Source organism: Cololabis saira, chromosome 11 (genome assembly GCF_033807715.1).
Source record: "Cololabis saira isolate AMF1-May2022 chromosome 11, fColSai1.1, whole genome shotgun sequence".
Classification (NCBI taxonomy): domain Eukaryota; kingdom Metazoa; phylum Chordata; class Actinopteri; order Beloniformes; family Belonidae; genus Cololabis; species Cololabis saira.
The window spans coordinates 21,564,490-21,585,120 of NC_084597.1; the positions used below are offsets into that span (position 1 = coordinate 21,564,490).

Here is a 20,631-nt window from a genome sequence, read left to right on the forward strand (position 1 = left end):
TGAAAGGTTTTGCAACTTCAGCTTGCATATTCCTGCTGCAGAGACACGGAGACGAGGCCGAGCGCTCACATTTACTGGAATGATGATGAACACACAGATGCTCCAGGAGTACAGATGTTGCAATGACCTTTACCACCACCTCTTTCACACAGGAAATGGAAATACTTTCAGAATACATTAAATATAACTGAAAAATACATATGAAAAGGTAGAGTGGACTTGTATTGACTCCTGTAGCAGTCTTTATGTTAGTGAAACAGAATCATGGTTCAATACTAATGGATCACTATGTAAATAATTAATCTAACAACGTTAATGTACTAGAGTAATGAAATGCAACATATCAGGCTGTCGATGAGGAGCTCAAACAGATCTCATCACAACGTTTGTTTGTCCAAACAAAAGTAACGAGAACAGTAATAAAAATATTTAAAAAAAATACAAATATGCAAAGTTATGATCAAATATGGCTTCAAATCCTTTTTCTTTTTTTTTCCCTGGGAGGATGATCCCAGTAATCTTCAGCTGGTAACCTTCAGCTGGTAACCAGCACGCGGGAAGATAAATGGGTGTGTTACAGCTGGGGCCAAATGCAGCCGCTGTTTAGACTTTAACCTGCTCTTAAACCTTGCTGTGCAATCATTGGCACTTGCGTTTTAACCTGCAACCGAAAGGTCAAGTTGATCTCAAATGTCCTCAAACAAAAGATGTCACAGCAACCAGGAAATGTCAGTTTTCCTGCAGGTTGGCTTAAATCTGACACGGGTGAGTTTCAGCAAACCAGCAGGGTGTGTACCACACCCTACACGCTAGTGTTCATATTTCCTCTCATCTGCTCTTGAGGCCTGCAGTGATGCAGTCAATCAAAAATAGCTCTTAGCTGTCACTGTAATTTGCAGTTCTGGAAAGTTTCAGTGAAAACTCTTTTCACAAAGCAGATTATTTCCGTTGTTGGACTCCTAGTGGTCAGCAGAGGAACTGCACTTGTTGTGAATTTCTTGTTGGTTCTGGGTTTAACTGAAGTTAAAGGTATTGTGACATCATTTTTAACATGCTTTTAACACTATTAAAAGTCTTGGCCAACATCCCTCAAATGTGTCTAAAAGAGTGTAACAAGAAAAACTTCACTCTAGTACTCTTTTCCTGGCTTTTTATTACAGTGTTTTTTTGCGCCGTGAAAAATGCTTCCTTTCCCCCCTTTCCTGCCAATCATTGCTCCGCTCCTCCTCCAAACCTCCTCCTCCTCCAGCCATACGCTCACAGCGGCGTCGGAGAGTTAAGCCGGGAGCGACAGGCGAAGCATGCACGGAAAAGCAGCAGGGCGAACCACAGCAAACAATCATAAAAATAAAGGCATGCAAGCAGCAGTGTCTCCTTATCTTAAGTCCAGTCAGTGGCCGCGGGTCTTCTTAGCAGTTTTCCTCCGGTGATTAGAACAGAAGAGGCTCTCAACAGCTCCGTGTTAAGCCTGATTTATGGTTCCGCGTTAAATCGACGCAGAGCCTACGCCGTAGGGTTCAGCGTACGGTGCGCGTCGCCGCGTAAACCTACGCCGTAGGCTCTGCGTCGGTGTAACGCGGAACCATAAATCAGCCTTTATGGTGCGCTGGAGAGGAGAGGAGACAGGGAGCTGGGTGGAGGGGGCGGTGATTTAGCGGGCCGTTACGTAACGGCAAACCAGGTGCGCCGTTTTTGCACAGTTATGCGGAAAATCCCAGAAAGCACACAGTACACTGAATGTTAAAAGTTCGTTGTTTTTTGGGTGTAATTGATGTCAAGACACCCAACAAAACACAAAAAAATCAATAAAAATGTGTTTTTCATGTCACAATCCCTTTAAGTTAGCCCTCCAGAACCAAGGGTGCAATCGGCCCCTGGTTCCTCTAATAAAAAAACTGCATGTTTGAGAATTAGATGTTTTTTCTTCTTTGGGGGACAGGGGGTAAGAGATTCAACTAACAACAACGATGAGGCGAATCAGAATGTCTACTTTTGAATATTGTGATGCAACAGAGGAGATGGAGATCAGTGAGGAGGTGGGGAGTGTTCACCTGGCAGCGGATCATGACGTGAGTGACTTTGGGTTTGCCGTCGCTGCTGTCCGTCTTGTCATCTCCAGTGCGGACGGACAGGACGAAGTCGCCCGGGTGGCTCTGGCTCTCCCTCACCAGGAAGCTGCCGTTCTTGCCTTTCTCTGTCAGCAGCTTTTCAGCTTCTCTGCCTGACAGGTGACCGTGGAACCATCTGGAAAAATGTTCAGTAAGAATGTGCAAATCAATATTGTGTTGGACACAATTTTAGTCCTTTCAACAATCTCCTTTTTTGTTTTGCTTGCTTGGTGCATCAGTTAGAATAACGGTGGGACTCTTTACACATTTATACGTTGTTGGCCACGTTGTTGTGACTCTGGAAAATAAGAGCTGAGCCTCTATGTTCTCTTTCCATCAGATTTGTCTTAGAGCCTTCAGAGAACGGCTCATCTGTGTTTTGCGTGCAACAGGAAAGTGTTTGGATACTAGAACTTAAGTCCATTTATGTCCCGTGGTCTATTATTAATCCTCTTGACAAAACACCAAATATAACTCATGCAACAGAAATGGAACGGAAAACCTTTTTCAGCAGGACGGGAGAATCTATAAATGTATCCATGACAGGTTTTTAAGTTCAAGTGCTAAAAACATGTCCTGGTTTCTAAGTTGTCTCTGGAAATAATCTTTTAATCTAATCTTAGGTTATGTGTTGTTGCATGAACCGAAAATCAAATTCAATTGAACTGATATTTTTATCATAAATATCTAAAACTGAAAGATTTTAGTCTTGTTTCATCCTCAAGTCCCAGCAGCAGCGTTTGTGACGTGCTTCCTGTTCAGCTGGGTTCAGGTTTTTATGAGCTTACCTGAACATTTCAATCTCTTTCTGGGCCTATTCTTACAAAAAGGACGGGTGGTGTCAAAATCAGCTTTTTGACATCTAAACCAAAACCCTGGTTGTAAATGGTTGACAACCTTCTGAATCATTTAGCCTCCACAGGTTGATGAGATTCTTTACAACATTCTTGCGTCTAACTTCCTGCCGGCTCCAATGACTGAGTGGAAGCTGACGCGGTTTAGCTGCACAGACTTTCTGCAGATCTTTATCAGAGTTTATTTTATTTAAGGATCCCCATTAGAAGCACACAAATGTGCCTCTAGTCGTCCCGGGGTCCTGAACATAAAAATACAGTACAGTGCAATCATACAGTGAAAAAATAACAGTGGAGTGGAGGCTTGATTCTGGTGCGACCATGCTCTGTGACTCAAGGGGCCGCGATTCACAGCAGCTGGACTGGACCAGCCAAGCTGGACTGCAGAAGTGTCTGGCTGGTGGGACTCGTAGGTAAAAGAGTCACTTGTACCAACTTTCTTTGAGTGTTTGGTAAAAACATGAATCACAGCTGAAATGATGGAAGATGTTAGTTCCTAATTTCATGGCGATAAAAACCACGCCAGTGTTCAAGATAAGGTATGACACAGTGGATAAATAAAGTGCAATCTTAACTTAAAGGATTGATTTTTAAATCAATAACAGCAGTATTGTGTCTCGACTGCAGAGTATTGAACAGTTTTGGCTTTTAAAAGATTAATGAACTCTGCTGCATTTGTAAATTCCACCAGCTTTTCTTCCAAGTAATTGCAGAGTTTAGGGTATAATTGACCATTTCTGACTCATCTTTATCTCTATATTTCACCCTAAAAGCTGTTTACTTCCTCTAATTTGTTTTTGTCTTATCAGCACAGCCTCTCGTGTGTGAATTTAGTTATTTTTACATTTTTTTAATTACCGTATTACCACATAAGAGTAGGAAAAACCTTGTTTTTTTTTTAACTGTGAAGATAACAAACATGTTTTACCAACTATGTTTATAGCGCAGAATGCAAATATAAATTGTAAATGTGAAAAATCTATGTACGAATTTAGGAAACAAGCAAGGTTTAAAGGTGCGCTTCACCTCACAGACCCCCAGGTGCGCTTCACGTCGAGGTGTTTTCCACCTGAAGGCAGCATCTCAATGCGTCCCTTTTACTCCCTCAACTTCCTTCTCTTCCTCAGCAACCAAATGTTGTTCATAATGTCATCATTTTTTGATTGGTTGATGTGGTGCATTTGTCCACCAATAGGAAAGGTGCTGTCGTGGTTTTTTGTTTTTTTCCGAGCTCTTTCCTGAGAATGCGCCATTCTTACCATTTCCTCCTGCACCAAATGTGATGGCAATATAAAGAATAAAGCATGGTATATGTTATTAATCATAACTGGTTTTACGTGGCTTATCAACATGATTTAAAAACTGGTATTTAGCTTGAAGTCTGCGCTTTTGAGACAAAAATAATTGTCATAAACAGTCAACTACAGGAAGTTAAGGGGTTGACTGTAAAACACAAACCACTTTCAAACCACAGATGAACCGTTGCCTTTCTTGGGAACACTCTCTGTAGCAACTTATCACGTTTAAAATAACAGACTTCATTCAGTATGTTGTGGATTTGTCTGCTTCTGAGGAAAACTCAGCGTTAGGGACTACAGAAGCTTGTAGATGCAGTGGCAGCATCATACTATAGCTATGCAAATTAAAGGAGAAAATTGACTTTATTTCTTAATATCCAAAATTAATTGGTGGACTCAAGTTGTCTGCTTTGTGGAAAATAAATTACACCAATAAAAGTGTCAGTGTGGACTCAGTGCCATTGAAATGAACTCTGAAGGTTACCAAATTAAAAGATGAATAAAATTAAATAACTAGCCAAGTTCTGAAATTAAAAAAGCCCATCTTCTAACACAAAAGAGAAAAAAAAATAAGCCCACTCGCCTCTCTGACGTGGGGTCTGCACAGTTGAGTGGATATTTGAGCTCAATCACATCTCCGTTTTTCTCTTTCAGTTGGCCGTGATGCTCCATGTAGTACTGCACCAGCTCTGCAAGAGTGGCAAACTTCTCCCCGCCATAAAGGTCGTAGAAGTCTCCTGTGTTCTGGATCTTAATGTGGGTGACAGCTCCATTTCGCCTGGAGAAAATAAAACCATTTATCAGAATAATTAAGCAAAAATGGTGTAAGACATGAACATTAACAAAATTCAAGTGGAATCGTATGTTTCTTTCAAGGAAATTTTTGGCTCATTTAATTTCACACCACTAGTCTGTCAATAAACATAGAATGAATGTTTAATAGGGTACATTTCTGTTTCTTCTTTGTAACTGTGTCTCAAAAATGAAAACTACAACTAACTCCGCTGGCCAGAGCTCCGCTGGCCAGAGCTTCCACCATTGTTTGGAAGCGGTGGCGGTTGGTTTCAACAACGAGGGACAGTAAAAATTAGATTTTGCATCGACATTTACCCTCATAAAAGGATCAGTACCAACAGTACGGATCCGGCAACTGCACACGAGTCAGCGGTAAGTGACGTTATTTTTTTATGTTATTTGTTTGTCTACAAGTATGATCTTTGCATGGGCTAAGTATTTAGCTTAGCTCCGGAGCACCGGAGCCACTCACCGGACCGGACCGGACCGGACCGGACCGGTGAGTGGCTCCGGTGGCTCCAGTGTTACCTAACGGAGCCACTCACCAGTTAGGTAACACCGGAGCTCCATTAGTAATACATTTTTCTTCCGTTTATGGTTTCAGATCTTCCAAGCACCTGAAGCTGTTCAACGACACATTCAGAAGAAATGCACGGTCCTTCCTTGAGCCAGCAATAGTGCATACATGTTATTTATATACAACTTATGTTCTTTTGTTTTTTTTTAACAATAAAGTTGTCATTTGTGAACATTCACTGTTGTGATTTCTTTACAGTTAACATGATTAATTTGTCTTGTAACATAAGAAATGAAATGATGAGGAATCGGAGTAAATAACTGTGGTGTACCTGTTTAGAATTCAATTAAATCTTCCTGTGTGAAGACGAGGTGACCCGGTCAGGGAACTAAAGGCTGATTTATGGTTCCGCGTTACACCAACGCAGAGCCTACAGCGTAGGGTACGCGTCGATTTAAAAAAGGAGCAAGAGGCAGGATTGAGGCAGGATTTATGAAAAAAATTTGTATACGTTTTAAGTTTTCTAGTAATAATGTCAGATGAAGCGTTCCAAACCAAAATGAATGAGTCCTCTAGCGTATCTCTCCGTTGCCTTGAACAGGCTGTGTGCTGCAAAATGTGCTGCAATTGTGACCGGAATTACGGATGTGACGTCAAATGACGGTGCATGCGCGTTCTCCCCGTTCTCCCGTGTCGGCTTCGCTGTTGGCTGCAGTACCCCCGACGGCTGTCGTGGCGAAGGGTGGCGCTAATGAGTCTCATTTCTTAAAAGGAGCCTCATGCTCCTTTAACGCAGAACCATAATTCAGGCTTAAGATCCGTTTACACCGTTTCATAAATGCATGTGAGCGTCCGACTATCCCGTCGAGCTGCGTGACATCGGACGCTCTATGTCCACACAGAAACCGTTAAACTCGCGGCCTGTTAGGACAGTCCAATAGAAAATAAAGCAATGGAATTGATTTTGTCGCTCGCATGGGACACGCTTTGTGTTCGCAGCCGGCTCTTCTTCCCGGAGCGAGGCTTTGTGCCCGCCCCTGCTACGCGTCATTCAGGCAGCCAATCAGCACAGAGCATCATTATCATAGCCTCCATTAAAAGAAGCTCACAGGACTCTCTGATGATTATTTCTTTCCTTACTGCAAATTACTGCTTAAATGAGCCTGTTCAAATTTAACTTTAATACTCAGCTTTACAATATTTCTCATTTTATAAAGAAAATGAACAGGATCCATGTGAATCAATTGAATTGTTGCTCATAGTGGAAATCGGCCGCCCAGGAACTTGTTGCTTCCTGCGGCGTATGCAGCTTGCACGTGTTGAACGTGGTCACCTACCGTACTGAAAGGGTGAAGTCTCCTGGATTGCTTTTACTGGGTCTGGCTAAGAAGCTCCCATCCACTCCTCGAGTCAGCAGGAGGTTTTCAGCCTCCACACCTGTAATGTTGGGGTGAAACCACCTGAGAGAGAAGGAATACAACAATACTCAGTGAAGAGGTCAGCACCAGGACTGAAACAATTGGTAACGGTACAACTTATGGTTACAGGTCCAGTACCAATGAATAAATGCAGTATTCTATAAACAACATTTATGTCCCATCATGACATCCTGAACAATAATACTGGAATGAAACCAGCTCAACAGACACAACAATGACACCAAGGTTTTGCTGCAACCTTCAAAACCAAAACCACCTAGATCCCATTCTGGTCGAGTGCCTGCAGGAAACACCAGTGCACATGTGATCTGTGGAGACCCAAACTAAAAATGCTGAGAACCAAGAAAGCCCCAGTGCAAACATCAGGGACTCAGAGACCCTCACTGGCCCTGCTTCTGTGCCTCGGTGGGTCAAACTGCTTCAGGACGTACGAAGACAGCCGAAGACTGATGTGTGTCTGTGTTCTTCACTTTCCATAATTTCTTTCAAACGTTTATACAAGGTTAAAAAAAAAGAAAAGAAAAAAAAAAAAAAAAAAAAAGGTAGAACCGAATGTATGACACGTTTATAAAAGAAAATAGAACAATGCACTCTGCAAAAACTAGATCAACAGATTAAAATAAAGTATTTATTAGGAGAAAACAAAAATATATTTTAAATCCACTAACAAAGCTGCTCTCAGTTCAGGTTTTTCTCTTGTATTTTATTACCAGCTTTAAAATATGAATGACACTTCAAGCAGATTAACCAAAAATAGATTCAAGATTTAAGTCTTGTGTACCAGCAATGGAATGGTTTTACAAAGACAAACATTTCCCTTCCACCCCTTCAGAGCAAGCGTTAACATTTCCACAGATGTGTAATGACAATGTTAATGATTTGAGATTGATGGAGACGGTATTTTCCCCACAACCTGTTGTTCACCGAACTCTGCTGCCCATTACAGACTTGGTTTATTACATCTATTATTATCTATATGTATCTATTATATCTTCCAGACTGTTTCTCTACGTCTTTCTTCTCAGTCAAAGTCCAGGAGGCAGCATGAAATTGAAAGCTTGGTGAAAGAAAGAAGACAGTTGAAAAAGCTGTGGAGAAAGGCTACAGAGATGGAAAGAGAGGGAGATGAAGTTCTGCAGGCTGAAATAAAGCAGCGCCTAACAAAGTTGCGAAGAGCAGAACACCTCAGACGACAACGAAAGAACGTACAAGAACCCTCTTCTTTAGCAATCCCTACAGCTTTGTCAAAGGCCTCTTTGAGCAAGAGAAGAGTGGGAGCCTCAAGGTGCCTATAAAAGATCTGGAAGAGCACCTAAGTAAGACGTACTCTGATGATTGAAAGCATGAACCAGTTACCATCCCAAACGACATGCCACCAATTCATGCACCTGCACACCAAATGGACATAAGACCCCTCACATGGAGCGAGGCGGAGAACACTGTGAAGCAGGCAAGATCAGCGTTGGCACCTGGGCCCAATGGCATCCCCTATAGGTTGTACAAGAATGCCCCAGGAGCCCTCAGATACCTGTGGAAGCTGATGAAGGTATCATGGAAGAAAGGTGTGATCCCGAGAGCATGGCGAAGAGCAGGAGGCATCCTGATCCCTAAAGAGAAGGATTCATCATCCATAGGCCAGTTTCATCAGATCAGCCTGCTGAATGTGGAGGGGAAGATTTTCTTTAGTGTTGTTGTGCAAAGACTGTCTGCATTCCTCCAAAGAAACAACTCTGTTGATACATCAGTGCAGAAAGCCGGGATTCAGGGTTTCTCAGGATGCCTGGAGCACGCCAATATGATATTGCACCAGATACAAGCTGCAAAAAAGGAACGGAGAGACCTACATGTGGTCTTTCTAGACCTCGCCAACGCCTTTGGGTCAGTCCCTCATAAGATCTTGTGGACGACCTTCAACTACTTTGGCGTACCAGGCCACATCACAGAGTTGGTCAAGAGGTACTTCAAAGATCTCCTGTTTTGTGTAACATCTGAGGGCAACACCACCGCCTGGCAGCATCTGGAAATCGGCAGCATGGCGGGCTGCACAATTTCTCCTCTGGCTTTCGTCATGGCAATGGAGTTGGTCATACGGGCATCCCGCTGGGTGGTGGGAGGTGAGAGGACCAAGAGTGGCCTGCGTCTTCCGCCTATTAGAGCATATTGTTACGACATGCCTATTGTTACGACATGACCGTCGTAACAACAACAAAACCATGCACGAGACGCTTGCTGCAGAAACTCCAGGAAAACATTCAGTGGGCGCGAATGGACTTCAAACCAAGCAAGTCACGCAGCATTTCCATCGTTAAAGGCCCACTGACGGTTGAGCGGTTCCACATCATCGGTGAACCAATTCCAACACTCCTAGAGAAGCCCACCAAGAACCAAGATGGTATAATGCAGACCTCAGAGACAACCAGCAAATTGAACAACTGCAGCAGGACACAGCCGACGGCCTTAGGCAGATCAACAACACTGTACTATCAGGGAAACTGAAGCTCTGGTGCCTCCAGTTTGGGTTGTTACCCAGACTCCAATGGCCGTTGACCATGTATGAGGTCTCTATATGCCACGCTACTAGCTTGGAAAGGCTGGTGAACTCAGATGTAAGGAAGTGGCTCAGATTCCCAAGGTGCTTCAGCAGCGTTAGACTCTACAGTGACGGAGCCTTGTCACTGCCCATCTCCAGCGTGGTTGAAGAGTTCAAGTGTGCGAAGGTGAGGCTGGAGATGTCTCTCACTGATTCCCGGGACCCTGTAGTGAGAGGTGCCCCTCCCACCTTGGCAACAGGGAGGAAGTGGACCTCAGCCACAGCTGTCCTACAGGCCAAGTCTGCTCTCCTTCACCGTGATGTAGTGGGCCATGTCCAGCAAGGCAGAGCAGGTTTTGGCCTTGGAACTGTAACTCCTCTCTGGGGAAAGGCATCTCCCGCCGAGCGACGAACCATGGTCGTAGAGGAGATGCGCCGACAGGAGGAAGCAACCAGATGATCCAAAGCCGTAGCACAAGCCAAGGAGGGCCTCTGGATGAGGTGGGAGGGTGTTGAGAAGAAGAAGCTTACATGGAGCGAACTCTGGGGCATGGAATCCAACCGGTTGAGCTTCATCGTTCGAGCAACATACGATGTGCTACCCTCTCCCATAAACCTTCAACAATTGTTTGGAAAGGACCCAGCGTGCCCCCTGTGTACGACCCCAGCAACACATAAGCACATCATGGTGGGCTGTAAAACCAGCCTCACTCAAGGCAGATATACATGGAGACACAACCAGGTCCTCAGATGTCTGGCTGATAAGCTTGAGTGCAAGAGGGTTTCCATCAACACCCAGCCCACCAACAACCAGGACGAGCGGCAACACCCACCATGGTTTGTTCTGGAGGGGGAAAAGCAGAGGGCAAGGGCTTCACACCCTGACCTGGGCCCACTGAATGCAGCCAGAGACTGGCAAATGCAGGCTGACGTGGATCGGAGGCGGAGGAGGAGATCGCAACGACCACCCTACGTCCAGACCTTGTCCTATGGTCCAACACCTGCAAACTCGTCTACATCATTGAGCTGACAGTTCCTTGGGAGGATGCCGTTGAAGAAGCTGCAAGAAACTTCGCTACTCCAACCTAGCGGCTGAGGCAGAGGACAGGGGCTGGAAGGTGAGGGTGCGACCGGTGGAGGTCGGTTGTAGGGGTTTTGTGGCCAGCTCGACAGCGAAACTCCTTAGGGGTGTCGGAATCAGGGGACACACTCACAGACAGGCCATCAAAGAGCTGGCCAACACTGCCGAGAGAACGAGCCATTGGCTGTGGATGAAGAGGAGCAACACCATCTGGGCTGCTAAGCCAAATGCTTAACCCTGGGACGCAAACCCGGGTTTGATCAACCTGTGTTGGGCCTGCCTCGGCTGAGGGCGTCTTGTGATAATTGGCCGAAATGCCCCATGACCTGAGGACACAACTGATGATGTGTCCCAGGGGCTAAGTATGGCTGTAAAGCAGCAACTCCTCTTCCACTCAGGTATGCGGTCAGGCGCAAGCTTGGCTCAGGGAAGAGGACGCCCCTGCCATGCATAGTCCCGGGGGATTGTACCATCTAGTCCTTTTATCGAATCAAGCATCTTTTTTGTCTGATTTGACTTTTGATCTACTTTTTTGTTTTTTTCCCTCTACCCAGGAGGTCACAGATGTCTGGACTTAAATTCCTTCAAAGTAAGAAATTAAATGTTGGCACAAATAATAAAGTAATGTTTGGCTTTTACTTTGAAAAGACTGAAGCCTAGCAAAGTTACTCAAGGAATTATGATCAGTTACATTTAGAATCTAGGAGTGGGCATATTATTATATATTATGGGATGTATAGAGTTTGTAGCCAGTCAAAAAAAAAAGAAAAAATATCGCGGGCGACAGACAACATGATATAAAGAAATGTTTCTGCCAGGTCCGTGTGTTTGTGTTTGCATGAGACGCTGCAGGGAAGCATGAAGGAAAACACAGCCCGACGACGCACCAGGCGTCCGCAGGGTCCTAGCGCCAGCCATGTATGAGCGTCTAGGCTGATTTATGGTTCTGCGGTACACCAACGGCGTAGGGTACGCGGCGACACGCACCGTACGTGCAGGTCGCCGTGTACCCTACGCCGTAGGGTCTGCGTTGAACCACTAAAGGTTCATTTTTTCCCCAGTCAAATGCATGTAACTCTGTTATAACCAAACGGGGAAAAAAATCTTCTACAATGTTTAAATTATTTATAACTGATATAATCTCAATTGTGAATAGGGATGTTTTGTCACATATGCCGTCAGCACAAGCAGCCGTTAAAAGAGGACCACTGGGGCTACTGGGGCGGCAGTAGCTCAGGTGGTAGAGCGGGTCGTCCAATGATCCGAAGGTCGGCGGTTCGAATCCCGCTCTGTCCCAGTTTGCTGTCGTAGTGTCCTTGGGCAAGACACCTTACCCACCTTGCCTCGTGTGAATGTGTATGAATGTGTATGAATGTTGGTGGTGGTCGGAGGGGCCGTTAGGCGCGATATGGCAGCCACGCTTCCGTCAGTCTGCCCCAGGGCAGCTGTGGCTACAACGTAGTTTACCAGCACCAGAGAGAATGTGTATGAATGAATAATGATTTCTGTGAAGCGCTCTGGGTGCCTAGAAGGGCGCTATATAAATCCAAGTCATTATTATTATTATTATTATTACCATCCCAGAGGGTTTTCATAGAGATCCTTCTGAAATATATAGAAAAGATGTGCTCAATGCTCATATGGGGTCAGACCTTTCAGGCCCATGACACTTTGGTTAAAGGTTAGATTAAATCTTATTATTTCATTGAAGTGATATCATTCAGCAATATAGGCCTACAATGATTTTTAATGTAAAACTTTGTTATATTGCTACATGTCCAATATGCCGTCCCATGCGCCTCGTCTGTTTTTTCGGTGGGTACCACCGGGCCTGAAAAAAATTCTAGGGGAAACACTGACTATGTTCTAGAAAGTCTCACCATTTAACGTGCCAATATTTGTAGTGAGAGAAGACTTTCTCTCACTACAAATATTTTTGTAGTGAGAGAAAGTCTTCTAAACTTTCTCTCTAAAGAAACTTTCGAAATTGGCCATTTTGGTACATGTAGTCATAGCTGCGTCATCGAAGTTTTTCAGGCAAGACTGGTTTTATTTGATATCCATGTCATGTATTAGTTCCTTTCAAACAGCACTGTTTTTTTTTTTGGATCAGTACCATGGTTCTGCATGGTCAACTGAATTGATGAGCAGTTTAGACCCACATCACTTCAGAGATGCAAAGATTGTGAGTTTTCTGGGACGATTTTGGGCAGATTTGCATCTCTAAATTGGCACCAGTCACAGCAAAAATGGATTTCTCAAAAAACATGACATTTTATTAATGAAGTAAGAATTTTTCATTGGAACATGATTTATGACGGCAAAACATCAAAACTAAATTTAACGTTTTTTTTGTAGTTCTTCAGCAGCTGGCTCAATGGGTATTTAAGTGTCACTACTGTAATGTATAAAACTCTTAAGTTTTCAGCTGATGCCTGCTTTTCTTTGCAGAACATTCAAACTGTGTTTTGATTGGACAGAACTGTCTTTATGGGCTCACAACTGAGCGTCTGTGTGTGTTTATTGTATCGTGCTTAACATGATTTAAATAAAGGAATGGCTTGAATGCCTGTTTTTCTTTCCCTGCTGAAGGAATAACTTAGTGACATTTATAAAAGCTGGACAAAGTATTTAACTAAACCTCCTGGTTAAATTTACACAAAAATCTACACCAGAACAGATATTCTATGAGCAAGTCTTGAGGGGTTTATTTTTAGTACAATGCTACAATTTAAGTAGTTAATTATCTCTTTTTCGAAAGTAATAAAACACTGGACGTGTTAGTTACTAGTTTTTAATTACACAGTAGTTTTTAGTAGTTAACAGGAATATTTTAAGTGTTTTAACCATGGGTGCAGATCCCGGGGGGGACGGGGGGGGGCATGCCCCCCCCCCCCCAATTTCTGAAAAACATGAATTGTCCCCCCCAATAAAAATACCCTAAATTATTCAAAATTGAACAAATGTATTTTCAGACTTAAAAGGTTGAATATGTAGAATATTAATTAAAAATATATTTCTAAAAAAATAATACATCCACGGTGCGTTTTGAAGTGTACAGAATGAAAGTATTGCTACTCCATACATTTTTTTTTTAGTCTGAATTAATATTTTTAAACTTTTTACCACCATAACTGTGTTAAAACATGATCAGTTAGTTTAAACAACTTGTTTAGGGCTCCATATTTCATCCATATATCAATTGATCGTGCATAAAGTAGTTCCATAGGATAAAGGGAAGATGGTGAGAAGAATTTGAGATGAGTAGACACTACATGCCCAAAACCCTTAAAATTATGATTTACGAATATAACAGTTAAATAAGCAGTGACACACACTGTTGGCTGTTTAGGACAAATAAACAAGAAAGGTAAGCACAATAAATTATTCCCTGTGCAGTATTTTTCGGCGAGCCTTTACCAATTTATGGCATGGTATGAGTTGCATATTGGCAAAAAATTAAAAATTAAAATAACTTTGGTGTCCCCCCCAATCCTGACATCGGATCTGCACCCCTGGTTTTAACACATGGTAACTTGGGTGTAACAGAACTTTTGGTGGTCAGACTACCACGGTTGAATTGGTTTGATATTGGATATTATGAATTCAACACCCATAAAACTTGTGATACATACCACTGATTTTGGTCAAACCACTTGTGATGTGTTCATGGTCATCTAGACTATATATCACAAAACAGTAATTATTAAAAAAATCATATAAAAAAAAAATCATATATATGGGCTGATTTAAAAATCATATATATGGTCTGATTTAATGTGGTTTAATGAATTCAACACCCATAAAACTTGTGATACATACCACTGATTTTGGTCATATTGCTTGTGATGTGTTCATGGTCATCTAGACTATATATCACAAAACAGTAATTATTAAAAAAAATCATATATATGGGCATATATATGGGCTGATTTAAAAATCATATATATGGGCTGATTTAATGTGGTTTAATGAATTCATCACCCATAAAACTTGTGATACATACCCCTGATTTTGGTCATATTGCTTGTGATGTGTTCATGGTCATCTAGACTATATATCACAAGAGAGTAATTATAATAAAATCATATTATGGGCAGATTTAATGAGGTTTAATTAATTCAACACCCATAAAACTTGTGATAAATAACACCAATTGTTTATTATGGGTGTTGAATTCATTAAACCACATTAATCAGCCCATAGTATGATTTTATAATAATTACTGTCTTGTGATATATAGTCTAGATGACCATGAACACATCACAAGTGGTTTGAAAACAATCGGTGTTATGTATCACAAGTTTTATGGGTGTTGAATTCATTTGGTGTTGAATTCATTAAATCATCATTAAACCTCATTAAATCAGCCCATAATGTGATTTTATAATAATTACTCTCTTGTGATATATAGTCTAGATGACCATGAACACATCACAAGCAATATGACCAAAATCAGTGGTATGTATCACAAGTTAAATGGATGTCTTTGAATGTCGAATATCCAATATCCAATATCAAACCAATTCAACCGCGGTGGTAACTTGGGTGTAACAGAACTTTTGGTGGTCAGACTGACAGTTTTTAAACCCCTTGCTTCTCCACAGGACACCCAGCTTCCATCAGGTGTGAAGTGGACTTTAAAAGCCAGTCAGATGAGTGTTGGCGGACTTTCAGAGTAGTTTATTGAAGCAGCTCGGACAGGGACCGGCGGTCCCGGCGAGCCTCGGCTCTCTGCGGTTTAGGTGACCGCTGCACGGGCAGCTGGGTCCGGCTAAACCCCGCCAGCCCGGCTGTTTTCAGCCTCTTACCTCCGAGATGTCATCTTTTCCCTCTCGCCGCTTCCTCGCTGGCAGTTAGCAGTAGCTTCAGCTAGCAGGCGAACACCTTCGACCGTTTCCGCTTCAGTCAGTCAATGAAGAGCTTCATCGGTTCACACCCGGTCGAAACGGGCCCCGGGAGCTACTGAGACATCCACCTGGGTTTTATCGCCTCTTCGACGACGGCAACAACAACACAACCAGGCCTGAGGTCGGACCACAGACTTCCCAGCCACTCGACTCTTGGACGTCACCAAACATGCGACATGCAGCATTGGGTGTGCGCGGATTTGATCACCCTAACATGGCGTTTTTTTTCCGCTGCGACTCTTGCCGTTCGAACAGAGGCAGTTAGTGGACCGTCTCCGCCCGTCCGGCGACACCCATGACTAAATTAAAGAGCCCATGCGCATTTTAACCCTGCTTCATGACAGATCGCAGCTAAAAGTTTTTTTTAATTTTTTATCATTATTGAACACAATTTATAAACAAAAACACACATTTATACAAACTGCTTGTGGAGAAAATACAGTACAATATAAGAAAATAGAACATATTTTGGGAGGTATCATTAACAAGAGATACTACACAAACAATAAGGTAAAGGCAAGGCGAGTTTATTTGTATAGCACAATTCAACACAAGGTAATTTAAAGTGCTTTACATCAACATTAAAAGCGACAAGACACATATAAAACAGTAAATAACAAATAAAATTAAAAGAAAAAGGTAAAATAATAAAAAGCACAAGTTGTTAAAAAGTAAGGGCAGTAGAGTACAGCAGGTAAGTATTTAATTTAAAGCAGCACAATGTAACTTTTCCACCTTAATATAATATTTCCAGAGTCATTGTGATGGTACTCAACTTACAACAGGTTTAATGAACCTCTGTCATGGTCTGAGGGGTCTGTATCGCCTTCACTGGCACTATGTAACTTTGAGGTGGATGGTAGGAACCCTTCCACACTACTGGTAAAGCACTACCGCTTTTGTCCAAAGGAGACGCCAAACTCAACAAAAGCTGAAAGTTACATTGTGCTGCTTTAAGAGTACGCTTCAGTAAACAGTAATGTTTTTAGGCCTGATTTAAAGGAGCTGACAGTTGGAGCAGACCTCAGGTCTACAGGAAGTTTGTTCCACCGGTGAGGAGCAGAATAACTGAACGCTGCCTTACCTTGCTTGGTTCTGGTTCTTGTTCACAACAAACCAGATCCAGATGAACCTCAGGGGTCTGGGAGCTTCATAGGAACTAACAGATCAAGCATGGATTTTGGTCCAAGACCATTCGGTGCTTTGTAGACTCAGTACACATAACATAAACATACATAAAATTAATAACAAAAACAGTAAGGCATTTTAAGGCAAATAGCATCGACATTTCAGAAAGAGATTAAAATAAAAGATACTTTGATATATCAGCTAATAATTTTTTTGCAGAGTTATTTGACTTCATTTTTTTATAGAGACAAAACAACGTTTGAAACCATTTAAAAAACATTGGAAAGAGGGCTTTACTGTTTCTCCACTTACAACAATATATATGATATTTAGCCAGAGACACTGATTTGTCAATTGTATCTATGTAAAAAATAATATTTGAGATTTCTCATTTTGGGATGTCGTTCATTTTTAAAGATAGCCAATTTCTAATTTCACGCCAAAAAGTTTGTGAGACAGGACATAATAGAAACATATGATCAAGTGATTCTTCAGATTCATTACAAAAAGGATCGCAGCTAAAAGTCAACCACTTGAAGATGACACATATGGAGGACCAAAACTGACTAAATTAAAAATGAAAGAAGAAATATATATATATATTGTTCTTCCTTTTCCTTATTCATGAATTTGTTATTTTTACATTTCCTTGTCTCCTCTTTTTACTTTACCTTAAGCATTTCTGCCTCATTATGCAAATGTTTTTCCAGAATTCTGAAGGCACATGTGCTGACGAGGACCAGAAAGAGGGCCCATATTACTCTGGTTTTAAGATCACTGTATTGGCTCCCCGTCTGTCTCAGGATTGATTTCAAGGTCCTTCTAGTTGTTTTTAAGTATCTGAATGATCTTTAACCATCTTATCTTGTAGAAATACTTTTACCATACCAACCCTCGCCGACCATGAGGTCCACTGGTACAAATCAAATCAAATGGAGTTTGGGCCATGCGGTGGTTCAACTCCCAGTAGGAGTCTTTCTGCGTGCAGTTTGCAAGTTCTCTGTGCTGATACAGGTTTTTTCATTAGTGCAAAATTAAAGGTGCAAAAGTAAAATAAGGTGCAAATATATGGTGATTGTCAGATAAAAGTGTCAAACTAGCGGCTGACTCTTAGGACAGCAGTGTAGATGAGAAGTGAGAACAGCCTTGGCCCTGCTAAATGTACAGACTGATAGTCTGCTCAAAAAAGATTAACATTGACCTTAAAGATGTTTTTGTCTACTCGAATTGTAAGAATGCATCATCCTTTGTGCATTAAGATCATGATGTTTCCTTGGTTTCATTGTCATTCTGCATCGAGACACCTCATGTATGTATTGACCCTTTTGCGTGCAATTGTTTAATTACATCTACTGAAATCTGGATCATTTCTCAAGTCTTATTCTTGGACACTCAGTTTCAGTCCAGTTATTCCCCTAGTTGGAAAGAACACATTAAAAAGCATTTGATGGGTTTTTCCACGACAGAGTTGTTTAGCTACAGATGGTTAGCACTGCAGCGAGTCACAAAGTCCTCAATCAGGCTCCTGTACTCCTCTTCCTGTTCATCCCTGACACAACCAACTATCACAGTGTTGTCCACATGTGGCAGAGCTCAGAGTTATACCGGAAGTCAGAGGTATACAGACTGAACAAGACTGGGGAGAGCATAGTCCCCTGTGGTGCTCCGTTGCTGCTGACTAGTGTCAGATATGCAGTCCTCCAATCTGATGTACTGTGGTCTCTCTGTGAGGTAGCCAGTGATCTATCTAAAGCAGATAAAATCATCATATATACCGGTAAAAACATAACATAAGAACAACTTGAATTGTTGTACGGGTGAAGAAGCTCAGAAAGGTAAGGCAGGGCAAGATCATTCAAACATAGAAAAACAAAGAACAATTTTGAAGAACATTTTGGACTGGTAATAATATAATCTGACTCTGTCTCATTCATTAATATTGTTTTTATCTTCATTAATAACATAAAAATCATTACTTGGATTTGGGATGACATGGTATAATAGTTTACTGCCTGAGGATATATGGAAGAACATGATGTATGTAAATGCTACATGAACAAGGGATTACCATAGAAAGACTGTTATGGACATGAAAGGCCTAAACCAAAGCCACTACTACAACCCCGCCCTTACGCTTAAGATTGATGAAGACATTTTTTATCTTGTTCTAGCTGACCCTGTCTGCTGTGTTTGTTTAACCATCCATCCATCCATTTTTTTATACCCGCTTTATCCTTTGCATGGTCACGGGGGTCTGCTGGAGCCTATCCCAGCTCATTAGAGGCGAGAGGCAGGGGTTCACCCTGGACAGGTCGCCAGTCCATCGCAGAGACAAACAACCAGACATACGGTACTCACATTCACACCTACGGGCAATTTAGAATCACCAATTAACCTACTACGCATGTTTTTGGGCTGTGGGAGGAGTGTTTGTTTATATGTATTGTATTTGTTATTATTACTGGTACGACATATCATTTAAAAAAAGAAAAGTATTCTGTAATGTCAAAATACAAAAAAGTTAAGTTTAAAAAAAAACAAACATAAAAGTCATAGGAATCTTTTTCAGTAGCAGCTTGCTTTTACTCGGACTTTTTTTTTTTGGGGGGGGGGGGTCTTTTTACTAAAGTGATGGTTTCAGGGCACGATATTTATTTATAAAATTGAAAGGTCTTCGTGTTTGTTTGTCTGGTGTACCATGAGAAAACCAGTGAACAGAATCAAAGTTATTACAAGCTTTATTATATCATGCACAATGTTTTCCAGCCAGAGGTACACCTCTCTCAAACCACATAGGCAGGAGAGAAATGCACCCATTGGTCATCGATCCAGTTGTATTTATACTAAAAAGGGAGGTGTTATTTGTACGTGAACCCCATCGGTGGAGCCAGCTGCCCAACATATCAGACCTTTAGCCATATATCCCTGTTTATTGCTTCCTACATGAGATGTCAACCCAGATAACAGATGAGACCCATCAGTGTTAAAACATCTGTTTTTCTTCATTGTCTTCACCTAATGAAGAGTAAATATCTGAACTATTTTAACAGCCTAGTCATAAAATAGGGGTTGACCCTGCAAATAGAAAAAATAGATGAACTATAGCTAAACTCCTGAACAGGATGTGACCCTGCAAATAGAGAAAAACCACCAGTGTAGAATCTTCTAGAAAAACCCTTCAAACAATTTCATAAAATCCTAACAAAAGGCATATTTACTATGGGTGTAATGTCCCTCTGATCATCCCGCTGCTTCCTCCACCTGTCTGTGTAGATGTCTGCTATATGCTTACTAGGGTTGCCACCTTTCAGAAAAAGAAATAAGGGACGTCCCGATTTCAGCCGCAAAGTCTGCCTGCATTGGGCAGTTAAACAGAACCGCACCTAAATTAAATGACAATACAACACTAGAATATTATGTAAATGTAACATGTATAAACAATTTCAAGAGGGAAAACAATTAAATTTAACACACTTATAGACTGAACATTCGTCTGTTTTTTCTAAGGTGGATCTCGTACGGGGTGCACCAGTTAGCCATTGTCCCATGTATCTCTCCTTTCTCTGTTCTTCATTCTTTCTGTCTGTTCTCCTTTTTCCTGCTCTGCCCAGCTGGCCTCTGGTAGGAGGGTCCCCCCTTATGATCCAGGTCCTACTCAAGGTTTCTTCCCTCCTAAAGGGGAGTTTGTCCTTGCCATTGTTTGGCTTAAGGCTTTTCTCCCACTAGGGGAGTTTTTACCTTCCATTATTCATGTTATGTTTATGTAATAATTGCTCGGGGGTCATGTTCTGGGTCTCTGGAAAGCGCCTAGTGACAAGTTCTGTTGTAATAGACACTATATAAATAAAATTTAGTTGAATTGAATCCATTGAGGGCAGCACGGTGGCTTGGTGGTTAGCACTGTTGCCTCACAGCAAGAGGGTTCCCGGTTCGACTCCCAGGCCCGGCATGGGTTGTCTCCGGGTACTGCG

The 20,631-nt window shown here is 42.0% G+C and overlaps 1 protein-coding gene across 1 annotated transcript in view; it reads right to left on the minus strand.

The window, feature by feature from the left end:
- The window catches only part of ptpn11a (protein tyrosine phosphatase non-receptor type 11a), a 28,321-nt gene extending 12,586 nt beyond the window's left edge, over positions 1 to 15,735 (minus strand). The window contains exons 1-4 of the mRNA XM_061733977.1: positions 15,434 to 15,735; positions 6,910 to 7,032; positions 4,844 to 5,038; positions 2,052 to 2,244 (exon numbers count right to left, since the gene is read on the minus strand). Coding sequence (XP_061589961.1) covers positions 2,052 to 2,244; positions 4,844 to 5,038; positions 6,910 to 7,032; positions 15,434 to 15,447 — 525 coding nt within the window. The 5' untranslated portion in view covers positions 15,448 to 15,735. The remainder of the gene's footprint in view (positions 1 to 2,051; positions 2,245 to 4,843; positions 5,039 to 6,909; positions 7,033 to 15,433) is intronic.
- Between the last annotated feature and the right edge of the window lie 4,896 nt (positions 15,736 to 20,631).